Source organism: Lytechinus variegatus, chromosome 11 (genome assembly GCF_018143015.1).
Source record: "Lytechinus variegatus isolate NC3 chromosome 11, Lvar_3.0, whole genome shotgun sequence".
Lineage (NCBI taxonomy): Eukaryota > Metazoa > Echinodermata > Echinoidea > Temnopleuroida > Toxopneustidae > Lytechinus > Lytechinus variegatus.
This window is the reverse complement of record NC_054750.1, coordinates 28,347,320-28,369,654: the sequence shown is the minus strand read 5'-3', so window position 1 is coordinate 28,369,654 and position 22,335 is coordinate 28,347,320. Positions and strand designations below refer to the sequence as shown.

The 22,335-nt window shown below is 39.1% G+C and overlaps 1 protein-coding gene across 1 annotated transcript; it reads right to left on the bottom strand.

The window, feature by feature from the left end:
- Window positions 1-29: 29 nt before the first annotated feature.
- Window positions 30-21,170, bottom strand: LOC121423967 (RNA exonuclease 1 homolog). The gene is made up of 15 exons (XM_041619522.1): window positions 20,940-21,170; window positions 15,997-18,881; window positions 15,469-15,555; window positions 13,966-14,149; window positions 13,513-13,628; window positions 12,637-12,768; window positions 11,964-12,213; window positions 11,014-11,157; window positions 10,347-10,460; window positions 9,508-9,581; window positions 8,191-8,301; window positions 7,297-7,412; window positions 6,314-6,452; window positions 5,375-5,495; window positions 30-625 (listed from the first exon to the last, which is right to left on the bottom strand). Exons 1-15 carry the CDS (start codon window positions 21,043-21,045, stop codon window positions 531-533), a joined length of 4,674 nt encoding a protein of 1,557 aa, XP_041475456.1. The 5' UTR covers window positions 21,046-21,170; the 3' UTR covers window positions 30-530.
- Window positions 21,171-22,335: the final 1,165 nt, after the last annotated feature.

Genomic DNA, 22,335 nt, shown 5'->3' with positions numbered 1-22,335 from the left:
TCTCACTTTGCTTCGCAGGTGAGACAAAAACCAAAAACAAACAAAATTATGCCATCGACAACATATTGAAGAACTCCAGCAAAAAAATTACAAGTTTTTCTGTTGTGCAACAGGCCTACGATAAAAAAGGGGACTGAAATTTGTGACCTTTGGTGATGTAGGTGGATAATGTTACATAATGATATTCCACTTACAAGAAAGTGCTACATACATTTGGATGATATCTCATGGTGCTTCACAGAATACACCCAGCATCAGATTCTGGCTTGCATGGTCTTACTCACTTACTCCACTCCCTGTGGAGTAATCAAGCAAGAGCTTCTAAGCTCAAATAAATTAGGCATACAACATTGGCTTGAGCTTCAAAGCTCAAAATGTTCTATAGGCTTACAGCATTTGCTTTTGAATCCTCATACTGGGTGCCCACTTAACACCTAGGTGGAGAGAGTAGACCTTGACAATACAGCAGTTGAGAAAGAGAATAGGAGGTTGCATCCAGAAGACGGTATCTCGGAGAGGAGCGATTGGTGTCACCTCTTCCTCTTGACCTTGGCATCTTCTTTGGCTTTGTAGATCATGAGTTCCATGCAGCTCCTGGCATCCTCTGTACTGTCATGCCCACCAACTGTTACAGAGAGAACAAAATTTGATATTTAGATTGAAATATAATGCCCGTAAATTAGGGTATATCTAAAATTCATTCAGTTGGAATGTTTGAATTCAATGACGGATGGAACAGAATAATATATCATAAAACAACTGGGGACTGTTGCAGAAAGAGTTGCGTTTACACGCAAGTCCCAAATGCGCGCTGTTGATTGGCTGAAAATCAAGTTGCGCGTGAATTTTTAGAGCTGCGATTGATTGCAACTCCTTCTGCAACGGCCCCTGTTGTGTGAAAAACATGATTTAATAATGCAATTTATTAGGCCCCATATTCATCTCGTAAGAGATGCTCAAGGTGCAGAAGTGAAGGGGGAGCAAACCAAAATAATGACAAAAAAACCATCATTGATATAGAGGTAAGTTCAACGAACGTAGAGGGCAGCAACACACAAGCGTGTTGCTCTAAGGAAGGTCAACTCCGCTCGAATTTTGTGACCACTCTAAAAAATAAGGGGGACTTTTCGGAATTTTGTCGAGTTGATTTTTTTTCATTTGTTAATTTTAAATATTTTAATGAACAATTATTAGGTCGGTTATTCTAAGGAGAAATATCAAAAATATTTTTATTTTTAAAGAAATTATTTAGCTTAAATAATCATGATTTTGACATTTTTTCTCATTTTGGAATATTAAGTCTATGACGAGGATACCTCTTATCTCTTATTTTCCTCTGCTGAATTTCGCTGCACCACTAATAAATGCATAGACAACCACCGTAATAATCGAGGTCATTTTTCTGGCCTGGGTGCGCCGAGTCTGGGCCGGTCGCGTAGCTACTAGTAACGTTGATGATGCGCTGGGGCTTCAGTCGACTCGTCATAGATCTTCTAGCAACATACACAATGACGTCTAATTTGCCTGGTCTGATTTGAAGTGCAATTGCTTCAGGGCTGATGTTTATCAACGATGATTGTTCAAGGTCAGATTTCAAATTTTAAATTGCATTTGACTTTTAAGTCTATAAATCTTAATACAAGTCGCCGAATCCCCGAAATCCGGGTCTAAATTTCAACTTTGAGTCCTAGACTATGGACGTCGAAAAAAAACCCATGCATCGGATGCAATGCATTGGCTGCGCGCTGCAGCTGAGCTGCGTAGCCAGGCGCTGCGTCGCGTCGAAGGTCGATAATCATTGAGCAACCAAACTTCCAAAGCCAAATTAAAGCTTGAATAAACGGCCACCTATTCACATTTTCCCTGGTTTTCTTCAATAATTTCTAAGAAAAATCAGCCAATTCTGGGAAATTGATTGCAATGTTAAATCGTTTGCAGAGTGCCATCATCGTTTTGCGTTAGACTTAACCTTACTTAGACGTCTTAGTTATACTTAGATCTAGGCCTAGACTAGAAGAAATGGGAGCTAGATAGATTTTACACCATCTTAATTTATGATTTTGGGCAGAAAGTAGATTTGATAGACAGCATCCATATCTTAATTTGACCATTGATTCTGTGCAATCAAAGACTTTTACATAATTTGTTTGCCATATTGCAAGAATTGGTAAATTTTCCTGGGCCTGCATGGCCTTGGCTTGGCTGGCAGAACGCGTATTTTTTTGGAGAAATTTCGAAAGTGAAAGAGCAAAGTGACTGAGCTCGTCGTGATTTTATTTTTATGCATTTTCTAACTGAATTTTAAAGATTTCATGCCTAACGGTAAGGCCTAACGGTAACTTGTCAACCATTAAATCTTCTAGTTCTAGATCTAGACTTTACCCTGTAGCCTATTGTGTAGGCATTTAACGGACTAAAAAAATCATAACCTCCTAGCGGCTAGCCCATGCAGGCTGGCCTTAATTGAACCAAACTTAGCTTGCATGGACCAACCCTCAAATGGTCTAGATTTAGGCGTCCTATACTATAAAGACAATGTGGAATTCATCTGTTTTGAGTTTATTATTATTTTAGTATTTTTTTATTGTTGCATAGACTATAAGTCATGCTAGATCTATATATATTCTAGATCTACTTAGATATCCAGTGTGGAACAACATCTTCAACAAACAGATCGAGACTGGTCAGAGCATTTGTCTAGTTAGACAAATAAAGTTAGATCTTTAGACTTGGGTCTATCGATCAACTAGACAGGAATAACCGTCGTTTCTGGGGATTTATTCAACAATTTCTGACATTTTACTATAATCTCCATCGGTGAGTGAGCCAGGGCAGTTCAGCAGAGCAACCAAAATACAGAGACTGAAGCTTTTGGTCTATCGATCAACATGATCAAGATCTAGGTTAGATGTAGACTTCACTTATTACTGATTGGAATGTATTTCTAAATTTATAAGTTTTGGGGAAAATGGTGAAAAGAAATAACATACTACTGATAGATACGTGAATTATTTTTTTAATACCCATTGGCATTGCTGCCTGCTCTAATAAATAAATAAATGAGTCACGGCCTATATGGACTGCAGATAAAAGCTGATCGACGCCTAGCTAGCAGAACAAGTACCAGTGCTAGACTAGGGGGTTGAAATCTAAGCAGACGACGGAGCATAATGTAGCTTAAGCATAGAATGATGATGGGTTCAGCGAAGAGCCCAGAGAAAATAAGGGGGACATATTCAATCCCGAAATGCTTTGCGAGTGGTCACAAAATCGTCTCGGCGCAAATCACCTAATTCAGCCGTCTGGTGAAATCGCTGATAACAACAATCACCGATTTGGTAATGATTTTAGTTTCCTATAACTTGCATTTGTAAAGTTTTAAATATCAAAGTATGTTTTCATATTTATGTATATCCCTCAACATATTTTTTAATGTTATCTTTGATGTCGTTGTAGTCATATTCTTTCATATTCGTTTCTTGATCACTACTAATTTGTTGTTGTATTTGATCGGCATTTGATTTCGTTGTCATGAATAAAATATGCGCGCAGCTCAGTTGCATGCATGATCGAGTTGACCTTCCTTAGAGCAACACGCTTGTGTGTTGCTGCCCTCTACGTTCGTTGGGTAAGTTCTTAGCGTAATCTTAAATGTTTCGACACACTTGCTATCCCAGGGCCCCGTCTTACAAAGATTTACGACTGATCCAATCAATTTTCACTCTATGGAAATCCATCAGTGTCATAATTTTGTCTACAGGAAATTTGCAAAATGTCCTTTGTAAACAAAAGAGAAAACAACATATTGTTACGAAATCAATGAATTTATGGATATACATTCAGAAGTAGAATTTTTTTAAACAAACATGCATTTTATATGTTGACTTTGCTGGCTTTCCATAGTTGCGATTGGTCGGATCAATCGTAACTCTTTGTAAGACAAGCCCCTGATTTTTCATGGGAGGGAACTCCATAGCGAGGACATAAAAACATTTAAAAACAGATCAAAAGAAACTTATCTTACAATACTCAAGTCTCAGTTAATGTTCATTGCCAGGGCACGAATATTGTTGCTTATAATCATATTAGGGGTATGAAACCCATTTATAAAGCATGGGATGGAGTGGAGTAGGCAAGACAGAAAATCAATCGCTTGTGCGTCCACAAATATCAGGGGTGCTGTCCATTGTGCGCGCATCAGGGCAAGACTGTTAAAGGTAAATGCTAGTTTTGGTAACGATATCAAAATGAGTTCGTACAGAATCCAATGAAATGACCACCAAAGTGTCTGTTTGTATAAATAAAACACATGTGCCAAAGAATTCTGGAAGAAATTGTGTAATTGCTGAGAAATCAGCAAATAAGCACAGGAATCGGGTAGGGCGTCGGGCCCGACGCCCTAAGCAATAATTATACATTGTCCCACGTGGGCTTATCTGTGTTGGGGATCTTCGGTGTGAACATTTTTCAGCATAGATTTCAAGATTTCACAAAGTTCAGTTAATGTAACTGTACCAGATCTAGATCCTCGATGATATACTGACAATTAAGCCTTGTTTTACAGACTTTCTCATGAAATCAGTGTTTACTGCAACTACTGGAATTTCTCTTTAAAATAGTGGTGACATGATGTTAGCAGAAGTCACAAAATTATTCATCATATCTCATTGGCAGCACCACAGTGGGAGGGGGTGTGCAGAGGTGGGGATCAATTTTTTTTTTTCAAAACTCCTTGTGAGGTCACTTCCCCCACCCCCTGCATCAAAATATCTGGGCTCTGCCTCTAATGACCACTCACTGTTTGATAAAGGGACAGAATTATGTTCAGATTCAAATTTTATCAATAAAAATCCACAAAAATTACAAAAAGAAAGGTTGAAAATATCAATTACCATACAGCATAGCACAGTCACTTGCCCATGGTCTGAAGTCTGGTGGGTGTTTCATAAAGCTGTCTGTAAGATACGAATGACTTTACACATGACTGGTGATCTTTTCTTGTGGTATGTAATATTCCAGTATTAATTGATTTATGACCTAAGAACATGTTCCAGTCATGCGTGAAGTCATGTGTAACTTCATGAACAGCTTTATGAAACACATACCGGGAAAACTTTGGCCACGGTCTAAGTCTGTACTAAAAATATGGTAACCTAAAAAGTTAAAACTTTGTTTACATTGTACATTTCCTATGCTTTCTTTGTTATTTCCCAGTGTTTGAATGGTGAAGAAAACCATTTTATTCTCGAACAGTTATTAACATTTTGAGTGTCATATGTGAGGATAAGTCAAGTCTCTACTGTTAAGACAAGAGTCACATTTGGCCATCCATATTAAAATGGATTTCAGAATACAGGCCACTATGTATACTTACCATCATCTTGAATGAGTCTATTGAGGTATTCCGCCATTAAAGTCTTTAGCGCCCTCTTGAGGGGAGGCCCTCGGCGATGGGGAAAGACGATCGCGGTGTCGATAACTGTGCTATGCATCAGCTGAAAAACAAAGGAAATCATGGTTCAGAAATTCATCAAATCAATCATTTTTAAAAAATATATCGCAACCAAGAGGGGGAGGGGCACTATGATCGGGAAAGAGAATTACTTTGTCCACAGCAGGGCTGCCAACCTGAACAAGAACATTTACGTTACGTTAAAAGCTGTAAAAAATACCATGGGACAGCACATAAAACTGAAATTTTAAAAATTTTGCATGAAACCATCACCATTCTTCTCATTTCTCAGTACTAATTACTGAAAATCTGTACTTCTTGGCAGCTTTGATTCATATGCAGAAATAAAAATTCATGATATAAATCATGAATATTGTAATAAGGGAACCTCTATACAAATTAAGAATTCTTCTAGCAGGCATGGCCTCTGTGTAACACATGCAACTACCGTGGACTATTCAAGAAGTCTGCCAACTGGGTGCTCTAGGAACTCAATTTGTTGCCTTTCTTAGATGGTTCATGATGTCCATTTCCTCTAAACATTTTCCATGTTTATTGATTAATACACTAAAAAGAGTTATGGTATGTATAACCCTCAATCCATTAAAAAAAGCTCCTTCTGTTAACAAGGTTGTCATCTGACTGGCATAAGGGCATTCAAATTTATATATTTGTCCATTCCCGTTCCTGGAGAGCATCAACTCTCATGAGCTATGTAAATTTCCCACAACATGTGCTTGAGCTGAAGTCAATATGCTGGCTGCACCGACTTAAAAAAATCACCCCTCACTAGCATCCTACCGCCCTTCTGCTCTAGCCAGTCCTTGAAGTCATCACGTCTTAAAAGTAATTCATTCTTACCTTCAGTGCTAGAAAGTCGCTCTCTAGGCTGTGCCCTATTAGGATGGTCTGAGCAGAGAACATATTGAGCAAGACTGCTTGCACATCCCGTAGCTTGGTCCGGACATGCTTCAGATCATCCTCTGTTATACCGCTGAATCTGTAGAGGAAAAAACATTATCAAGTTACTAGTAACTTGGGCACAGGCAGTGTTGTCACTAAGGTGGTTGGCGCCGGTAAGATGCATGCACCACTGCAATGCAGTATGGCCATGGCATTGCATGTGACAGCAGGGTCCTGTTTCATAAAGGACTTGAAACTGTTGTAACTTTGCCATTATGGCAACTACCATGGCAACCTTGATTCTGATTGGCTGCTGAGCCCTGTTACCATGGTAGTTGCCATAATGGCAAAGTTACAACAGTTGCAAGTCCTCTATGAAACGGGCCCCAGATATGTGATATTTTTTCAATTATTTAAGGACCCTGTCACATCGTTCCATGCAAGCCATGCGGGGGAGTTGGGGCAATCATCCGCGAGAAAGTTTTCATCATGTTCAAAACTTTTCTTCGGGCAAAGCAGACTTGGGTGCACACCCGAGGGCAACTGCGTGCAAGATACTGTCAATGCGAGGGACCTGCAGGTAGCAAAAGTGGTCATTCGCAAGTCACACACAAGGTTTGAATGGAACAAAGTGATAGGACTTCACGGCATCAGAAAATGTGTGATTTATCAGATGTCTCGCATGGATACTTTCATGGAAGTAAGAATATACAAGGCCATTTTGAATCAATTTCATGTCAAATATGTTTAAGACATCATTTATTACCTAACTCTCGTCAAAGATAATAATGACAATTTAAGATTCATATAGCGTTCGCATCTGTTGAAAATGGCACTCAAGGTGCACAATGAACAAAGATCAACTTGTACAATATAGAATATGAAACTGTTGAATTACAGATATAGAGAGAAAGGCAGAGCAAAGATCGTGATTTACATACCTCGTGTTGTAATCGACCACTTCATTGTCAGGCTGGACCAGGGTATCGTATACTTCATTGAGATGTTCATCGATTACCGTCACTCTGGTTAGCTCAAGACCCATTGATGTGTAACACTACAACATAAAAATTGAAGAAGGTGAATCAAAACAGCTATAATAAACCTTAAATAGTGGGGACCTTGGTTCTCATCAGCACGAAAAAAAAACCTGGATTTTAAATTTTAATAGTAGTTTTTATTGTAGGTGATATTTGTTTGAGCAGAACTGGCTTAGACATTGAATATAACAGACACAAAAACTAAGTAAGAAGTGTTTGAGATACCATTTCCATATAGAACCATGCATATAGACAGAGTTGTGTGCATTGTAATGGAGTGCTGCAATATGAATGGCCATAGCTATGGCCATTGCCAAGTGATTGTTAATACTTGATCACCTGCATATGTCACTGAATAATCAACGGAAATGTAAGTAGAAAATCAGTAATCCTCACAAGATGAAAACCAGACATTTAGGAGACTACTTTTAAATAGTTTTATGCCAATTATCCTAAAGTCACCACTACTCATAATAAAAGCTTGAAGTGAATATCAAGCAAGTGGTGTTTCATAAAGCTGTTCGTAAGTTAAGAACGACTGGTAATCCTTTCTTATGTGCTAAATATTCAACAATGAACATTTTGATGTATACTGCTCACCACAAGAAAGGATTACCAGTCATTCTTAAAGTCGATCTTAACTTACAAACAGCTCTATGAAACGGCCCCCAGGTGTGGTACAACTTTATTTGAACCCTTTTGATTGGTTCTTGGTAGGTTCTTCTAGCAAATTGTGCATGCAACAGTCATCTCGATTGGTCGATGCCTTTTTGGATCAACTCAAGTGAAACCTACCATTTCACAATCAAGGGAGTACATGCCCGGATGACCATTCCGTGGGATGTCCTTGGGGATCGTCTTCATGTAGCCCAAGAGGTTCCCTTCCTTGTTATTAGTTACATGGTACTGTAAAGGTAGATAAAGAACAGAAACAGAGGGAAGGTGATAACTGCTGCTTGTAAGGAAGCTCCCCAGGGAGTGGAATATGTGTATGGTATACATTATGTGTGGGGAAGCCAGAATCCAAATTGTAAAGGTGGTGGTTGTTTAAGAATAAAACAGAGGGAAAGTAGTAACTGCTGATTGTTAGAAAGCTCCCCAGGGAGTGGAATATGTGTACGATATACATTATATATGGGAAAGCCAGAATCCAAATTGTAAAGGAGATGGTTAATTAAGAACAGAACAGAGGGAAGGTAGTAACTGATGATTGTTAGAAAGCTCCACAGGGAGTGGAATATGTGTATGGTATACATTATGTGTGGGGAAGCCAGAATCCAAATTGTAAAGGTGGTGGTTAATTAAGAACAGAACAGAGGGAAGGTAGTAACTGACGATTGTTAGAAAGCTCCCCAGGGAGTGGAATATGTGTACGATATACATTATATATGGGAAAGCCAGAATCCAAATTGTAAAGGTGGTGGTTAATTAAGAACAGAACAGAGGGAAAGTAGTAACTGACGATTGTTAGAAAGCTCCCCAGGGAGTGGAATATGTGTACGATATACATTATATATGGGAAAGCCAGAATCCAAAATTTAAATTGTAAAGGTGATGGTTAATTAACAACAGAACAGAGGGAAGGTAGTAACTCCTGATTGTTAGAAAGCTCCACAGGGAGTGGAATATGTCAATACTTTGTATATGGGAAAAACCAGAATCCAAACTGTGAACGTGGTGGTGAATAAAGAGCAGAAACAAATGAAAAATATTCCCTGGCTGCCAATTGCTAGAATGCTCCCCAGGGAGGGGAGTATGTGAATACATTATATGTGGGAAAACAAGAATCAAAATTATAAAGGTGACAGTGGATAAAGAACATTTTGTAAGTGCATGTCAGACCCATAATTGCTCTAAAACATGGTCTCATTTACAAATCCAATGCAATTCTGTATGTAGCCAAAACTTAGTAATGTAATGTTGGAGATTACATCATTGGTGATCTGCATGCAAAATTCTGTCACAATCGTGCATCAACAGCCAAGGTCTGAGGGGGCATAAATAAGCTCCCCAGCTGTATCAAATTATCATTAAATTATAATATCTAATAAAATGATCAACATAGACAGAATTTGTCAATTTCCTCCTAACAAGATAATGTAAATGGCATACCTTTGCAATACAGCATCCTTTGGTCTCCATATCACCAGAACAGCATGAGAAACGACTTTCAATCATCCCAGCAACTGAAAAAAAGTAACAAATCGTGAGTAGCATTAGTTACATCCAAGTATCTGTCATCATAAAAACACATTCTTTGCACAAGTACTGGTTAATTTCTGTATTGGTCTTTTTAAACTGAAGCAGGTGCTGGGACAAATCTCACTTGGTGTCGTGCTACATGTAGCGCTGATGTGACTTAGATTAATTTTTTAACTTACTGTAGGTTTTGAAGCTAGGGAAGAAAAGACATTCAAGATTGTGTTGTCATACCATCCCATACCAACATAAATGCCAAATTTTTAACTGTTTTTCTACTGAAATACATTGTATATCAACTTACTTCTTGTTAGCTTTATCATCAGCATAAGCCTAACCAACTCATCATTACAACATTGCAATCATCACCATCATCATGAGGGTGTTCGTCATTATTATAATCATAATCAACATCATTCACAGTATCTCCATCATCATCATCATTAGCAGCATCATCATTATCATCTCCACCATCATCATCCTCATTATTATCTCTTGCCATAACAACCACCACCACCACCATTATCATCATCATCATCACCATTATCATCACCATCACCATCATCATCATCACATCATCATCATCATCACCATCATCACCATCATCATCATCTCCACCACCATCATCATCATCATCTCCACTACTATCATTATCATCTCTTGCCATCACAACCGCCACCATCACCATTATCACCACCACCATCATCGCGATCTCCTTCTTCATCCTCCTCCTGATGAGAATCTGTACTTACTCCTTCTTGTCCATGGTCTGCCCCAATGATAGGTGCAAGATTCCCTGGTGATGTACTTTCCGTTGGGAAGTCTCAGGTACGTCGCCCCACATCGACAGCACACTTGTTGATTTGCTACAATTGAGAACAAACAATCGTAATTGATAATAATGAAAAATAGGTATTTGTATAGGGTCATAATCCTTTCAGGGGCACACTGCTACCCCTGCTTTACTCGAGCAGATCTTTCTAGGATTCAGTACGTTCAAGGAATTAATCCATTGGGTACCCACGATTGAAACGATTGAAAACTTGATTTTGATCACTGAAAATTTTACCGGTTGTCATAAGGCAGTGTATAACTTACAAACGTATAAACAGCTTTAATAAACCCCCCCCCCCCCTCCTCACTTTATGTTTTTCCAGCTATGTATATTTTCTACCCTTGCCTTCTTATATCTATTACTCCCTCATTTCTTTTACTTTATACTACCAGATCATATACACTGGCACCTGTCTACAGTGACAATCCAAGCCTTAATAGGCAGGTGAACGCTATAGACAGGTTCTTACACCATGTGTCGAGGGAATCAGTTTTAGTGGTCACTATAGGCAGGCAGCTGCTATAGAAAGGTAGTCGCTAACACAAGGCTAACTTTATGAAAGAAGAAGAAAGTAAGAAACTTACGATCACTGCTGGCAACTTTCTTGTTTGCTTCTTCCTTGAACAGGATTGCTTGACCCGAGATGTCCGATGGTCTGGGGTAACCGTTCTCCCGCAGTTGAACTTCTGTCAGGATGTAACGCTGGAGCTTATCATACAAATGAATCCCTATGAGACAAAAATAATGGGGGAAAAAAATGTGACCAAGACCTCCATGCCTAAATTGTAGAAATACTATATGATTCTATTGAACAGCATTTAATAAACTAAAATTAGGTCTTGACAGGTTATAAAATTTGATGAATATTTTTCAGTGATAATAATCATAACATTCCACTTCTATAAAACACACAGTACATCTGAATGTCTTCTCTAGCACTTCACAGATATATTATTACCCTTGTCCAGTGTCATTGGATCCTCGATTGCATGCACACAATGATCTTGCTCACTTCCCTTATGAGCATTCCAACAAGAGTTTCCAAATTAAATTGTTTTGCATTCTACATACATGTAGGTTTTTGCATCCTATGGGAACCCATTTGACAAATGGGCGGAGGTTGGCAAAGCATGGATTGATGCCTTGCTAAAGGATGCTAGGCCATGGTGGGATTCGAACACCAGGGGAGCGTTTCATCAACGGTTTTGTCTGACAAGCTATCAGATCTGACAGCTTTCCTTGATTTTGATTGGTTGAGAGGCACTGTTCTCATGGGAACAGTCAGATAAAACAGGACTTGTCGGACAAAACCTCTGACAAGTCCTTTCATGAAACGCTCCCCAGACCCTCTGATTATAAGACGACAGTCAGAACCACTACACCACGACGCTTCCATACTCTCAGAACAAATATTTCATGGAAACTTACCTTCAAAGCTCTCACTGTCAAGGTTCGAGTGCTTGTGGATGCTGTAGGAGGTCTGTGCGGCCAGCTTGCCACATACTCTCAAAACAAATATTTCATGGAAACTTACCTTCAAAGCTCTCACTGTCAAGGTTCGAGTGCTTGTGGATGCTGTACGAGGTCTGTGCGGCCAGCTTGCCACCTAGGACAGCCTCATGGGAGACAACCTTCGAGGGGAAGAGCACAGACGGGGTGGATGGAGGGGATTGCATCCTGCTATCTGTCTGGTTCTTGAGCTTCTTCAGAGCATTCACACAGAGGTTCAGGTAGATGTTCTTGGTGGAAGATCTCTGATAAACTAACTTCTCTTCTTCCAAGGCCTACAGAAAAAACAGAACATGGACAAAGTAAAGAACTGTAAGAAGAAGAGTACTGACACATATGTGTAAGACATATGACACACTAGCTTCTGCTCTTCCAAGGTGTAAAGACACAACAGTACATGGATAAAACAAAATGCAACTTGAAGAAGAGTGCACAGGTTCAGGTAGATGCTCTAGGCAACCTATCTCTGGTAAACTTACTTCTCCTTCAAGGATCAAAATGCAACATGTTCTATCCAGAGGGGACAGAAAATTGCAAGTGTAAATGTGTATTCTGTTTTGTTTCAAGGATGAAATTTCCCACCCAGTTTTTGATTTTCAATAAAAAAATTCATAGGTTTCCTTTATAAGACCTACTCTCTGTATGAGAATCATCCATATTTTGCTACCTCAAGGTGTGAGGAATGCACGAGAACTTACTTTATCAAAGGCATCTTTATCATCCTCTGAAGTCTTTAGGAGTTCATCAATGAATACGTTGAGGTATCGCTGTCTGATGTTCATAGGAACCTTGCTGCCATAATCTGTAGGAATCACTGGCCTCTTGGAAACCTGATAACCAAGGAGAGTTTCAGAAGATGAATCAAGGCGGGGAATATCACTGAACGGGGTGCTGCAAGACACTTGCAACTGCATCATCAATATCACCTAGATCACCATGATCATCACCATATCATCACCATCAAGATCAAATTATCCAGACTATCATCATAAGAAGCAGCAGCATCATCATCATCAATGTCATTACCCTCATTATCATCAATAATACTATCCATCACTATGATAACCATTACTAACATTGTCACCACCATCATCATCCTTACCATCATTTTAATCATCCCAATCATATTATCTCATCATCATCAGCAGCAGCAGCGTCATCATCATCACCATGACCATCATTATCATCACCATTAACATCACCATCATCATCACCACCATCATCATCATCATCACCATCATCACCATCATCATCACCATCATCACCACCATCATCATCATCACCATCATCTTTATCATCATCATCACCATCATTTACATCATTATCATTATCATCATCAACATCATCATCACCATCATCATTAACATTATGATCATCATCATCATCAACATCATCAGCAGCATCATCAACATCATCAGCAGCATCATCATCATCGTTGTTGCCATCACCCTCGTTATCACCATTGTCATCATTCATCATTATCATTTCCATCACCAAAAGCACCACCACCATCATCATCACCATCATCATCGTCTTCATCATCATCACTACTTGCATCACCATCATCATCTTACCATCCTGGGCATGTGAGCTGTCCTTTTACCCATCTTTGAGGTCATGACAGTAGTGGTTTTCTTCTCAGAGGAGGACTCCCCTAATGTGAGGTGCTTGAGAGTGTTGTTGGTCGAGACTATACGATGACAAACATAGATAGAATCGTGGGGAAACAGTTGAAATGAAATGTCAGGTTTGCTTTGCTTTTTCAAATTCAAAGATAACTACAAGTCATATATTGCAAGTGCCAATGAGGCCTCTTGAATACAATCTACAAAGCAGACCGCCAACCTGAATTGTAAACAAAATCCTATTCTTTATTTCTATCCTATTTCCAACCTAAAAGCCCTATAAAGCTTCTCAGCCAATGAAACCAAAGACTCACTATCTTATCAAAGTTGAAAATTTAGTCAGTGGTGACAACTGTCACACAATTCCCCCCACCCCCAGAAATTTACATCGTTGGAACAAACCTGGCTGATGAGCTACTCTCTTCTTCCCTGTGATTGAAGCACCAGCGGTGGTCTCCCCATCATCCTGCTCCTGGGACGCCCTCTCTAGCCTACGCTCCATCATGAGATACCGATTGTGGCACATCTGAGCTGCGCTGAGCCTAGAGTTAGCGGGCTTCTTGGGGGTCGGCTTTCGTTTCACATCCTGTTGGAAGGCAAATGAATAAAATCTGGTCTAAGAATTTCAGAACATCTCTCAGTTGGTTCACTCTATGTCTACATGTATATCATGCAAAGATTATTAGAACAATCAGATCAATTTGTAATCATCATGGTTATTCCAAGGATTTCTGATTCTGTTTATTACTCCCGTAGCCATAGGTACTCAGCACAATGGATTTTTGTTGGTAAACACCAAGCTGGTAAATACCGGTATTTGTAACCAAATTACCTGGGAAACATAACGCTTCTTGGTTTATCAGTCATATTGGCTGACGTTATAGACGACAAATATTACTCTCGGGCCATTTATCAAGATGGAGACAATGGCAGAGTTGGGATTCGAACTCACATCCTTGCAATTATGAGTCCAATGCTGTAACCACCGGACCACACGACACCTTGTCAAAAAAAATCAGCAGTGTCTTTCCCACAAGTGGCCAGCTTAACGGCTTTTCATTACCAATCATCCAAATAGGCAAAGTAATGAGGAATGCAGTGCAGGAAGCTAAATATAAAAAGATGCACCGTGCCATTATAAATGTAGTGGAATCCCTGCTAAACGACTCAGCAAAGACTTTTGGCAAAGGAACCATACACCATTACCAGTTTTTAGGTGCATTATCAGAGCCTTTCGCAATCACTTTGAGCCCTATCGTCCATTGAATTTGCTACAAGAACTACAATTTATCATAGGGAACTGTTGGCATTTCTTAAGTAAACACGATTCGGGGTTTGGTAAAAAAAAAATTTTAAGTAGGATTTGGTAAATCTTTTCAAAGAGCCAAATTCCCTGGCACTTGAGAAATTAATGATTACAGGTGCCACGACTCTAATTACATCAGGAGGGCTAAAGATATTCGTTCGACCCGACCCATTCGAATTTTTTCAATTTGATATTGCTTATTGACATAAGTGTATATATATGATTCAAAATCTAACACTGATTCTAGAATGGTAACTACTGAAATTCCTTTGCCTAAATTGGAAAAAAATATCAATGATTTGGAACTACTTTGTGACTGGCGGAGTAATTTGGGGCCATTTTACGGTTTCAGTTGATGAATTCGATCCCATCATAGTTATCTTCATAAATGGCAATTTATTTTTTAAAATGAGCTGGCTACGATACCCTTCTCTGGTCAGAAATGGAATGTCAGATATATATCCTATCCAAAGGTAGTAAACATTCAACCCTCTAATTTCACATTTATTTTTTATGAAGTTTTTTACGTGCCATTTGAACACACAAGTCTACGGGGAATGTTTTACGCGCCTGACACCTACATCAAGAATAAAACTTACTCCAAACTTGGAAGAATGAGCCACCCGCTGCTTTCCAGAAGAAACTGGAGCTGAATTGGAACTTCGCTCTTCTGCTCGTTTTGGAAGCTAGGGAGATAAACGTAACCATATTCGATTCTTCAGTGAAAACAAACATTATCAATTATTCGTTTAAAAGGAATTTTGAATCATTATGCTGAATAATACTTGAAGTCTAACAGTATTACACATTCATGTTCCAAGTAACACATCAGGAGGGGGTGACATAATATGTTGCCTTATGATGCAAAGATGAACCTATTCAATATTTCCTTTTCTTGAATTCTTCATTGTCCTCGAGTCACTATCCTGTACATACAATGTTTTCTTCTTTCTTTCATTGCACTTTAAGGACTCTGCAGATCGGATATAGCTGATTTTAAATCTTATCATCATCATCATCATAATCATCATTATTACACCCATACATGTACATAATTTAAAAACATCCAAAATCTTACTAAAACAACCCAACTTGAGTGATTTTGAAGTGTGCAAGAATGATCTCACCTTTGACGACTGACCCCTTGACCTTGCCTTCGCCTGCTCCTCCTGGAAAATGCGATAACACTCATCGGATATGTCATCTTCTGAAGAGCTTTCCTCCATGAACCTCCTCATCTCTGCCATGTATTCATTGTCACCTTCATCTCCCTCTCCGTCCTCTTGGTTACCAGTGTCATTACTGCTTCCTCCCATATCGTACCCAGCATCGTCATCACCGCTCTCATCGTCATCACTTGATACAAGACCATTGGGTAGATCTGAACTATCATCAGAGAGAGAATAGACGTGCATTTGCTCACGTGACGGAATTTTTACCAGTTGGTGCTTTCGATTCTCCTGGGTGGTGATTTTGGAATCGAGACTTGACCCAAATTTACTTTGCTTCTCAATGGAGTTTTTAATCTTGAGCAGGGGACCTTTTGACACTTGATTCTGTCCACTTGCTGGAGTTTTTTGTGTTACAGAACTTGATGGTTTCTTGGAAGGGCCAACCTTAGAAGTCTTTACACTTGAAGACTTGACTTTGCTGGTGGTAGGAAGGAAATTTCCAGCTGACAGTACCTCTCCTGAACCAGAACGAACCACTTTCCTTGGGAGATCAGACGTTGAGGAAGAGCTTTGCTTCTTGATCCTAGGAACCTCTGCTGACTTTTTCAGAATCTTTTTGGGAGAATCACTAGATATCAAAGTGACTTCATCCGACTCCCCATCACTATCGTCCCCAAACAGATCCAGCTCTATGATTTTGGTGCTTTCTTTCTTTGATTGTGAAGTGGACAATTTCTTCAAACGCTTTGGATCATTTGTTTTGGAAGGGGAAGCAGATCTTTTCTTCTGTCCAGCACTATCACTTCCACTAGCATGTCTGTTCTTATCAAGTGACACTGATCTTTTTCTTGGAGGACTACATACAGGAGCTTTTTGTTTAGAAGATGTTTTTGATCTTGCACCTTCTTCATCAGAACTAGAGTCATTGGCTATGGCAAACATGTCAAAGTTGCATTCTTTGATAGTTGGCTTTTTTGGCAAAACTTTTGTTGGTGGTTTTCCAAGTGATTGAAAAAGACTACGATCCCTTCCAGTCGTCTTTGGAGACTCTTGCTTTCCCTTGGTGCCAACTTTGGCATCAGCACTGTGGACCTTTTCTTTATGATTTATTTCTTTCATGTGGCTGCTTGATCCCTTAGAAGTGCTTTTCAAAGACTTGCTTTCTTTTGTTATTTTTATGGTGGTGCTGTTATCTTCAGTAGTTCTTTTAAGCTCCCCAATTTTTTGTTTACCCTTTGATTTCAATCCTTTCACTTCCTGGTGCTTTTTGAAAAAGTTTGCCAGTTGCTCAGCTGATACTTTTGGTTTGGACTTTTCTGTGACCTTCTCTTTCTCTGAAATCTTCACATCAGACATACACGTATTCTCTGAAGGTTTAATGTTATTATCTGTCTTGACCGTCTTGCTTCCGCTCTTAGCATCATCCTCTCTTCGCTGGGTCTTCACTCCACTTTTGCTTTCCGTAATTTTCTTGTTGCTCGGCGTCAACTTCTTAGGGTCAGTTTTCTCTTGACTAGGCTTTGCTTTTGAAGTCACTTTAACAGATTTCCCTGATGCAGCACTGGTTTTTCCTATGGATGGGGTCATTGATTTGCTAGATGAGCCAGAAACTTCTTTCTTTTTGCTCAAAAGTTCTTTCTTTTTGTTCAAAACTACTTTCTTGGCTACAATGGATTTTGTCTTACTCTCACTTTCCTCAGGAACTTTATGGCGTTTAACCTGAGACAGTTTGTCATTTGCATTTGTCTTATCAAATTTCTTTTTCAACTCCAATTTGGTTGTTTCTTCTTCATGATATTGCTCAAGGTTTTCCATATCATAGCTCCCTTCAATATCCAATGAAAGACCCGAGTCGTCATCAACATGCCCTGATGTTGAATATGTTGGAGGAACATCATTTATGCAATGACTGTCTGAAGAAGTGTAGCTGTAAGGATGGAAATCCACACCTGTCATGGGAGGAATATCACTGTAGGAATATGAAGCAGTGTTTGAATATCCTTTGAAGTCCTTTTCATTTGCATCAAAATCATTCGCCAAGTCATTTGAGATTCCGTAAGAAGGGTATGCATCATTCTTTGAAAGTGGATCAAAGTTGGCTTCTGGGAGATACGTTTCTGGGATGACCTCTTTGTTTTTATGAAGTGACTGTGATGTCGTTTTGTAACTTTCATTACCCTTTTCACAAACATTTCCTTTCATTACAACCTTAATCTTTTCATCAGAATCAAAGTTGGAAGAAAATGGGTTGTACTCCTCGTCTTCCTCCACAAATGCTTGGTCAGGTTGACATAAACTCCTGGGAGTTCTTGTTGTCACAGTAACTCCACCATATGTATGGGTTTCTATGACCATATCTTCCACTTCTTCAGTAACAGAAGGCTGTTCTGTTTTCAAGTTCTTTTCATCAGTAGATGGCATTTCTTGGAAATCATCTTTAGTGGTATTTGTTGACTGATCCTCACTACAATCTTCTGCTTCAGCTTCCATTAATAGCATATCATCACCTCCAGGAACAATTGCTTCATCAGGGTTGTCCATAGCCTCCAGTTCTGCCAGGGGGGTTGGGGTGTAAGCGGAAACCCCTTCACCTGAACCAACCTCTTCATCTTTACTACCCTGCTCCTCTTCTTCCGTTGATTCTTCCAAGAAGGCATCCTTCGAAGGTTTCTTGCAGAGGAACAACGGTGTTGGGACATACTGGATAGGTTTGGTGGCTGGAGTTCTGTCTCTATGTCTCCTGTGGGATGGAAGGCTGCTGCTTTCAATGGCGGGCCTGGTTTTTGCCGCCTTCTGTTCCTCAGTGTTCTTTGACTCAGTTGCAGCTTCCACAGGTGGAACTGCAAAAGAAAAAGAAAGAAAATTCATATTTAAAAACGCCTAAGAGCACACAGATTTGCATGCATGCAGTATTCTCTCTAATATTCAGCCCTCTTCTCTACTACTTAGATAACTATGTGCTATTTTTGTAGACTCACAGTGGCCATTAGTTAAAAATTCAAACTGAATCCAGTTTATTTCTTTTCTTTTTTTTATACATGTAGAGCCATTTTTGGCCAAGGTCTTAATTTTTCATTAACATGTTAAATGGTACTTGGAGTTTTTATCTTGCAGACTGATTCTGTAATTGGATACAGAAAGATGAAGTGGTACAAACTTCCAGCCAACCTAAGCTTAAAGGAGACACACGAAGAAAATTTCACGAAAGTGATGATTATAGACAAATTATATATGGATGGAAAGGTATTGTCTTTTTATACACAAATATGTCACTAAAAAGTCTTATAGATGCCGTGGAAATGCAAGAAATGAAATTATTAGACACCCTTCTCAGCCCCCCAGACCGACAATCACGCAGCCGAAAACGGTCGAGAATTATGACGTCACACAATCGACGTGCTCATCATCTCTCTGTGCATCATGCACTGAATCACCTTACTGACCTGTTCAATATCTTCCGAATTTACCGTTTTCTTCATGTAATGTGATATTCAATTTCTGTTTTCGACAACTTCAGACCAAACGTGATTCAGAACTGTGTTCCTTTGCCCGTTTTTATTGAATTGTGGACTGTAAAGACCAATTTTGTCCACTGCAGTCGTCATTGTGTTGCTCCACTCCAGTCAGTGAGTGAGTGAGTCGCTGCCCAAATAATATAAGTAGAGAATCTAATCAAGAACTTGAAAATCAAAAGCAGCAATTAAGAAGTAAGATTTAATAAATACAGGACTGAATCTCACATGAAAATAAAAAGAGAAAAAAGAGCTGATAGGAATGGGGAAGGAACATAATTAAAAAAAAAAATCCAGAACCAAAAAAAAATCAGAGTTTCGAACCAGGATCCCCGCACTCAAAAAAATCTTCGTGCGTACAGATTTGTCCACAGACCATGTTTTAATATGGACCGTGTTCATAACGATATATGAACAAAGTGCGTTCGCTGCAGTTGCCTCGCAATGCTTCGGCAATCCAAGTGCAATTCCAATCATTTCGCGATCATATATTGCCGTGTTTTTTTGTGGTTCCTGAACTTGCTACGTAATTAAATTTCATAATTTTTATTCAGTTGTGAAGACGAATGTCTATGCTTTATATTGATAATAATATCAATGTGGTGCAAGCATGATTTCTAAGTGAAAATATGCTTTGTTTATTCACGTATATTTCTTGAAAACAAATAATTTTTTCTAAGCTAAATATCGGTTACCAAAATATGTTAAATGTGCATTTCATTTTACTGTTCAGAAAATTCAAACTTTTATCTATGTAATAAGACCAATCTCGAGAGGAATAAACTATTCTAAGAGCAAAAAACGCTGATTGGAAAGATCGTCTTCAATGGGCTGCTGTCAGCTCAGCTGCTCACTGCTCGTGGTGTGACGTCACTCAGCTGGAGCTCGCCAGAGGACGGACGAAGGCAGAAATATGCCATGAAAATAAGTCATTTTTGAGAGCTGATTTCTGCGAACTCTAATCACTATTTTAAAAGGTTAAGTTATATATCTGATTAGTAATACTTCCCCTTTACAATGATGACCAAAAAAAGTCATTATAAAATACTTTTGATTCTTCGGTTGTCTACTTTAAAAGGCGTTTGATTATGAAAATGAAAATACTGTGTAGGGGACGAGGTCCAAAACATTTGGATCTGCTACCCGATGAAATTAAATTTTCATATGAAATCACAAAAATTATCATATAAAACACATTCTCCACATCATAACTGAGTTTCAGGGCAAATAGACATAATTTTATTAATCTATGCTTTTTTTAAAGTGCCCAAGGAAAACATGAGAAAGGAGACTGGATTTGGGCTACCGTGACTTGTCTAAGAATTTGAGAAATTCCTCTGTGACACAACAAGCTAAAATCTAGAATTGAAAAAAATAGTAAGTTACCTCTGCGAACATGTCTGAAGTGACAGTATGGTCTTTTGCATCTTCCTTTACTTTCATCATTCTCTGGGCAAAGAACACCTCGAAAAAGGCCCGCAGTTGGAAACATTTTTATAACTAGTAGAAGTAAACTTGATCCTGTTGATGAATGAGGTTGAAGTCAAAGGACAAAGCAAACTCAGAAGAACCAGGTCAGCTCAGTTGTCATGGACGGTTGTTGTTTAACTGTCATGACTGTACTGCTAAAGTGCTAGCAACTAGCATCAATGCAAAACCAGCCAGCTATGCCGTTCATGGCTATAAAAGTTCTTGTGGCATCTTCAAAGAGTTTACCAGACCCAAACCAGGCAATTTGGTATTTTGTAAAGGCACTCACTCATTCACTGACTCAGTCTTTGTCAATCATGTAAATTGTCATTCCCACACACGGTATTCAGGCCTTCCACGCCAACAGACTTCTTCCTGTTCAGGTGGCCGGAGCTCCCCCGTGCCTTGCACTGATGATGTGGCCGACTCTCCCTCTAACACCGGGCCTGGTGAAGGCAGTGACATCGGCAGTTCTAAACTTTAACTGAGCGATAAAGGCTCACTCTTACGATATTTTCATGTCATACAACAAATGTGAAATGATCAGTATAGTATTGATGGTAACCTATTAAATAGAATATCATGGAAGGCATTAACATTTGTCAAAATAATCATATTTGACGCTCGTTCGGCACACCGCTGCAGCCGATTACGCCACAGACCTTTAATAACTTGTAACAACGCTGATTACGAGATTTTTCATGCCGAAATGACCGCCTACCGAACCAAAAATAAAATAGGAGAGGTTTTATCAACGTTTTGTCCTGTAGACAAAATTGTCGGATCTTTCCCCGACTTTAATTGGCTGGGATTAACCCCGGGGGGGTCAAATATATCGCTGTACACACGCATAACAAAGGATTTTCCAAAAAAAACCTAAACAAGTTTTTCGCTGGCTTTATTCACAAATTTTTGTCCCTAGCCCGGGGGGGGGCACTTACATTGGCGGGTGGGGTGCGGATACCATGAAAAAAAAAAACTTTTTGTAGACATTGTAATCATGAACATGATATGTATAACACTAATAAAATATTGCGAGCGCGAAGCGCGAGCTGAAAATTAATGAAATTCAAACCCGAAGAGGAGCATTCTAATGCTTATTCGTAGAAATTCATTAAAGGAAACCAAAACCCAAGAAGAGAAGCAATCTTTTTGGACTGAAGAGTAAAATGAGAGGAACAATTTAAAAAAGTTTTATCAAAATCGGTTATGAAATAAGCAAGTTATGGACGCTTAAAAAGTCTTGTACTTTCTATGGGGATCCTTAAATTGGCAAACGTGCTTCAAAATGGCTGATTTTGTAGACAACTCT

Bases quoted from the DNA above. Each gene is read 5' to 3' on its own strand.
- LOC121423967 (XM_041619522.1), bottom strand. From the start codon at position 21,045: ATGTTTCCAACTGCGGGCCTTTTTCGAGGTGTTCTTTGCCCAGAGAAT. The intron at 18,882-20,939 runs GTAACTTACTAT...TTTCTTTTGCAG, and splicing joins CTTCAGACATGTTCGCAGAG to TTCCACCTGTGGAAGCTGCA. The intron at 12,769-13,512 runs GTAAGATGATGA...CTTGGTTATCAG, and splicing joins CAGCTCACATGCCCAGGATG to GTTTCCAAGAGGCCAGTGAT.